Raw genomic sequence first — 6,187 nt, 5'->3', positions numbered from 1 at the left:
CCCAGGGGGACAGCTTGAGGCTCTGTCTCAAAAAAAAAAAAAAAAAAAAAAAAAGAAGTTAAGATTGTTAACAAAATATTTGGTTAAAAAAAATAATTGCAGTTAGCTCAAGCAACATATACCTAGCATCTAATGAGCAACTGGAGTTAAGAAAAAAATAATCACAATCATGGCTGAAGGATCAGAGAATTACATTATCTATGAACTTATTAAAATAATAAACTGGGATTACCTACTCTGGAGAAGAGAATGCTCAGAGTATGTGGTAGGGAGAAGAGGTTAGCAGAGACATGATAGTAGTGTTCAAATACTTCAAGGGGCTATTCATGTGAAAAAGGGATTATGCTTGGAAAAAGTAAAATACAGAGGAACAGCATAGCCACTGATGTATAAAGACCTGGATTCAAATCCAAGTGCCATCATTAACTGTGTGTTATTTCATGCCTAGAGAAGATCAAGTTTCCTTACCTAGAAAATGATATCTACTTCATAAATGCACAGAAATTAGATGCAAAAATATCTATAAGTTGCCTGTGACAGCTTGACACACTGTGATGTTAGTTCCTGTCCCTAGACTTTTCTGAGTTATTCCAGAATAGTGTTTTTCAAATAGAGTTAGAATCCATTAATGGGTCACAAAATCAGCTTAGTAGGTGGTATCCAGCATTTTTTCTAATGAAATAGAACAGAATAGAAACTATTAGAGCATTAGTGCATACTACTTGTAGTAAAAGTAACCAAAGTTTGTGAAACTTTTGTTTCAATTATTCATATGATGGAAGATGTATTTCTTATCATTCCCCCATAAGGTGTGTTTTCTATAAGACACTAGTTCCTCGGAAGCTGAAATTTAAGAAACTATATCCCTTGGAGATTTACTATGTTCAGTACAAGCATCTCAATTTTTTTAAATCCAGCATTTAAAGAAACCTGTTTACTTTTGTTGAACCCACTTGTTCCTACATTTACTTGACTCCAGAACCTACTATTACTCTTCCACATAATACCTCTGGACATGTTTAGGATTAGCATTTTATGGTATGCACACTTAGAGGAAAACATCCCTCTACATGAGAAAGCAAGAATGAGTAAAAGTTACAGACGCTAGACCTTTAGTTTACTGAGAAATAACTCTTGACTATGAATCCCTATCACTGACATCCACCTCCTTCAACTTACACCCAAAAGCATTTTAAATATGATTTATCCAACTTTCAATTCACACAAATCTTTACAGAAACAGCAAAAGACATCTATAATATTAAGATATATAAAGCTGGGATCAAAGCAGTAAGCAGGACTCATCTCATAACAAACTCCTGGCATAGTTACCTAAGACGACTTGCTTTACCTTAACAAAGCCTGTGCTCAGAAACCAAAGTGGCCAGAGACCTACCTAATCAGCTTCTACAAGTGGAGTCAATGTGTTCTAATAATACATAATCTAAAGTGGGCTTATGAGTGCAGCTAATCCTCATTGTTACAAGCATCATTATCATCATCATTTGGAAGCAGCACGTGACGATATTTAGATGATTCTGGGTTCTTTTAAAGTGCATACATACCCAGCATTCCTTTGGGAGGACGTGATGTCACATTAATATGAAAAGCTGTCACTACCACAGTCATTTCTAGTAATATTTGGTATCACTTGGCAATAAAATAAAGGCTTGACATGATACATTTAACAGTGTTTCTGTCACTCGTATCTTCCTAATCAGTTACTACGAATACCTCTGACTTTGCTCCTGTAGTTCCTAGAGCATAAAATGCCCTCCCCCTCTTTCCCCAAACCCGGCCTCCAAAACCACCTCCTCTGTAAAGTCTGTCCCAACTACTCTGGGCTAGTATTTTCTTCCCAGTTTCTGATCACTGCCAGTACTCTGAGCAATTCACTGCATACAACTTAGTTTATTTAACTGCACAAAAGTCAACCCTCAACAAGACTGCAAGTGCCTTATGTACAGGGATCAACACTTAAGAATCTTTAGAATCTCCCACCAAATTATGTAAGAACTCACTAAATGTTTCTTGATTTAAATAACTAGGCTTAAGAATAATTGCTAGTTTTAGAGAGTTTACTATGTGCAGACCCAGTGCTAAAATGCACCCATGGATCATCTCACTTACTCTTCAACTCCATAGAGGTACCATTATTTTCTCCATCAAATAAGAAGAAAGGGACTTAAAAGTAACTTATGCCCAAGGTCATATAGCTTGTAAGTGGCAAAGCTAGGCTCTGAATCCAGGCAAAGCTCCCAACTACCTCAGAACATTGCAAAGTTCCAGTCCTGCGATACAAGAGTCCATGAAGGATGTGGATCTCACTAAATTAGAAGTTTCAATGTCAACAAAGTAGACACATTGTAACTACAAGTTAAAACTTTAGAGAGAATGAATTAAGAGAAAGAATTTCCCAGGGAAATCTTCATTAGGTAACAATAAAATGAGAAAAGCCACCTATATCCTTCCTTAAGAAAACGACAGGTAGTGTTAAGGTATGGGTTAGTTTCATCCAAAAGTGGCTTAGGACAACAGTTTTGGTTTAGATTTTTACATAATGCTCTTTTTCTCTGCCCCTAGCATGATGGGGATATGAAGGGTGACAGGGGTAACTGTCACCTCACAGGTGAAAAATGCCAGACCCAATTCTTGTTTAAAAAATAAGAGCTGGGGCGCCTGTTCCACTCTTGACTCTTCACACAAAGCAGCACCATCCTCTGCCCTCTTCACACAAAGCAAGCTGTGCCCCACTACCCAAATGGGAGTGCTGATTCACACAGGCTCCCCAGCCCCTCCAGAAATCCACCCCTCTCACATTGGTCCAAAACACTGACCGCTGCGCTGACGCGGACGACTCCGGTCTGTCCCCGGCACTCTGTGACATCCCATCCAGCAGACCCCTCCCGACACCCAAAACGCCCATCCGAAAGCCGGTATTTCACACAAAGCAGGATCCCTCCCTACAAAGCAGTTTCCCACCTCTGGCTCCCCCCACGCCCGGCGAGGAGCCCTTCTCGAGCTGTGCCAACCCACAGACCCCAAAGGGTCCAGCACCCACAGTCCCAGCCCAGAAAACGAGCTCCCGGCCCTTTTCCTTGCGCACGCCTCGAACCTCCAACTCCAGCTGACCTTCCCGCAGCCAAAGCCAGAAAACCCCGAAGTGTCGGCCAGGGAGCCGACCCGGCCGCACAAAGCGAGGCGCCCGACCGGGGACCCTCGGACGCCGCTGTCCGCCGCGGCCCGTCCCCGCCCAGCCGGCGCCCGCGCTCACCAGCTTTCCTCCTCCTCCTCCCAGCCTGACAGGCGCTCCAGCTCGTCGGGCCGCAGCGGCTCCACCTCGTCCAGCAAGCCGCCCTCGCCCGCCGCCAGCAAAGAGGTGGCGTCCCGCAGCTCCTCGCTGCTCGTCCGCCTCAGGGCCGTCCCCGCCCCGCAGCCCGACTTGGCGCTGAGGCCCAAGGGGAAGCCCCGAGGGGACGCCGTGCCGGAGGACGGAGCGGACCCGCTGGCCCGAGCCGGGCTGCCGGGCCCCAGGGAGCCTGCGCCCTGCACGGCCCCGGAGCGGCTCCTCAGCTGTTCGTTCTGCTTCTCCAGCTTCTTCACCAGCTCCTGCAGCTTCCGCACCTCCTGGTCCGCGTTCACGTTGGAGTTAACGTCCTCCATCCCGGCCCGCCGCCTCCGCCGCCGGCTACCCGCTCGCACCCACAGCGACAGGAAAGAGCCCGAGGAAAGAGGCGCCGCCGCCGCCGCCGCCGCCGCTCACTCTAGCCGAGGCGCCGGCATCCAGCACGGCCAGGCCCCACCGCCAGGGTCCCCCAGCTCGGGTTCCAAAGCGCCGCTGGCCCCAGCCGAGCCGCCTCATCTGCGCCGGCTCCGGGATTGGGGGAGGCGGCGCCAATATCCGGCCCCTGCCGCCATCTTCCCTCCGTCCCTCCGCCCCCCGCAGGCCGGCCCCGTCGGTGACCTCAGAGCGTCGCGGGTGGACGCGGCCGCCGGCGGGCGCTGAGAGGACAAGACGCCGAGCTCGTGGCGGGGCGGGCCCGAGGGCGGGGCCGGCGGGGCCGGGCCAAGCGCGCGACGGGGTGGGGCTCCGGCCGGAAGGGGCGTGTCTGGAGCGCCGGCGGGGGCGGGACGTGGCCGGGACGGCAGGGAAACTGGACTCCTACCGCGGGCGAGGCCGAGAGCTGGAGAGGAGGCTCGCTTTGCTGCGGGCGGAGCTGAGACTGCGAACCCGACTCTCGCCCGGCCCCGGGATTGGTCTTGGAAGAAGGGCGTGCAGTGTTCTCCACTTCCAAACAGTGCGAGTGGGATCCGCAGGCCACTCCTGGCCGGTTCTCGGGCGAGCGTTCAGCCGGGCCCGGTGGAGAGACAGTTCACTTTTTTCAGCAAATATTTAATCGATGCCAGCTTGAAATAGGAGATTCTCGGGACTCATAGGACTCTCTGAAAATGTGAATCCTGAATTTTAGACTGTTGAGAGAGATCTAAGGTCAAAATAACAATCATAACTTGTTGAGTGTTTGCTCCGGGCCAGACGCTGTACTAAATACTTAAAAACAGAGAAATTAGTCGGGCACAGGGGCGCGAGCTTAGATTCCCAGCTGCTGAGCCAGGAGGATCACTTGAGGAGTTTGAGGTTGCAGTGAGCAACGATGATGCCCCAGCACTGCAGCCGGGAGACCCTGCCTAAAAAAGAAAAGAAAAGAAAAAGGAATTATCTCATCGGTTAAAACCTGGCATAAAACCCAGTATTCCCAACTTAATGTTTACAGCACACTGGCGCAGCAGCAGAGGGAGGGAAACCGCTCCTCCCCTGCCTTTCTGCGTTAACCCATACTCTGCCCTTCGCAACATTTTCTTCAGAAAACTTTCTCATAGTGTGTCTTGACTTTATAAAAACTTCTATGTTCAGAGTACTTAAACGCTGTGACAGATATCAGAAAATGCTGAATGATGTATGAATGTAAAAATTTGCCTTTATGTGTACTAGTGGCAGCAAAACAAAACAAAAATGCTTTGTTTTGATCAATTCATTGCTCTTCGTATGCCAGCTGTGAACTACTTGGCTTGGGTCTGCGACTTGCTTCCCTTAAACTGCCCCCTCCACCCTTAGCTAACACGGATCCGGTCGTGTTACACCTGGGTGTGGACTCACACGGCAGGATTTACTTGTTTCTACCCTTTAATTTTTCACGTCTGTGTTTTCCTTGCCTAGAATATCCTACCGGCCAAATCCAATACCTTTTCTCCGTTCTCACCCATCCAAGAAACCTCTTCCTGACCATTCCACAGAGGTGTCCAACCTGTGGGCGGCATGCAGATTATTTGAGGACCGTTTTGCTTATCTGTAGTGTTGGGTATTAGGAAAGTATTCAGGGGACTTTTCCTTTTCATTAACATACACAGCTTCCATTACTGTTAGTTGTGTATTTACTGTGTGGCCCACAACGACTCTTGTTCTTCCAATGTGTGGAAATGTGTGGCAGGAAAAGAAATCGTTGGGCACTCCTATAGCACTACCTGATCAGTAGTTCTTAACAGGTGTTTGCACTATGTTTAAAATTGCAATTTTGGCTGCGTGTGGTGGCTCACACTTGTAATCCTAGCTCTCTAGGAGGCTGAGGTAGGAAAATGACTTGAGTTCAAGAGTTTGAAACCAGCCTGAACAAGAGCTCATGACCCTATCTTTGCTAAAAATAGAAAAATTACCAGAGGGCATCTGTGGCTCAGTGAGTAGGGCGCCGGCCCCATATACTGAGGGTGGCAGGTCCAAACCTGGCCCCGGCCAAACTGCAACAACAACAAAAAAATAGCCAGGGGATGTGGTGGATGCCTGTAGTCCCAGCTACTTGGGAGGCTGAGGCAAGAGAATCGCCTAGGCCCAGCAGTTGGAGGTTGCTGTGAGCTGTGATGGCACAGCACTCTACGGAGGGCAATAAAGTGAGACTCTGTCTCTAAAAAAAAAAGAAAGAAAAATTACCCAAGCATTATGGTGGGTGCCTGTAGTCCCAGCAACTTGGGAGGCTGAGGCAGGAGACTCGCCTGAGCCCAGGAGTTGGAGGTTGCTGTGAGCTATGATGCTACGGCACTCTACCCAGGGCGACAGCTTGAGGTTCTATCTCAAAATAAATAAATAAATAAATAAAATTGCTTTTTTCCCCTGAGGATTCTTTTTTTTTTTTTTTTG

At 48.4% G+C, this 6,187-nt stretch overlaps 1 protein-coding gene across 2 annotated transcripts in view; it reads right to left on the bottom strand.

Annotated features, from left to right (window-relative positions):
* Positions 1 to 4,065, bottom strand: part of SLAIN2 (SLAIN motif family member 2) — an 80,016-nt gene extending 75,951 nt beyond the window's left edge. Inside the window, exon 1 of one of the 2 annotated variants that reach the window (XM_003794590.3) lies at positions 3,275 to 4,065. In XM_003794590.3, coding sequence (XP_003794638.1) covers positions 3,275 to 3,663 — 389 coding nt within the window. In that variant the 5' untranslated portion in view covers positions 3,664 to 4,065. The remainder of the gene's footprint in view (positions 1 to 3,274) is intronic. The other variant, XM_012808102.2, reaches the window with a different exon arrangement.
* Between the last annotated feature and the right edge of the window lie 2,122 nt (positions 4,066 to 6,187).

Source organism: Otolemur garnettii, unplaced genomic scaffold (assembly GCF_000181295.1).
Source record: "Otolemur garnettii isolate 467f Iridium unplaced genomic scaffold, OtoGar3 scaffold00083, whole genome shotgun sequence".
Classification (NCBI taxonomy): Eukaryota; Metazoa; Chordata; class Mammalia; order Primates; family Galagidae; genus Otolemur; species Otolemur garnettii.
Note: the sequence above shows the minus strand (reverse complement) of the source record. Positions and strands in the feature narration are given on the sequence as shown.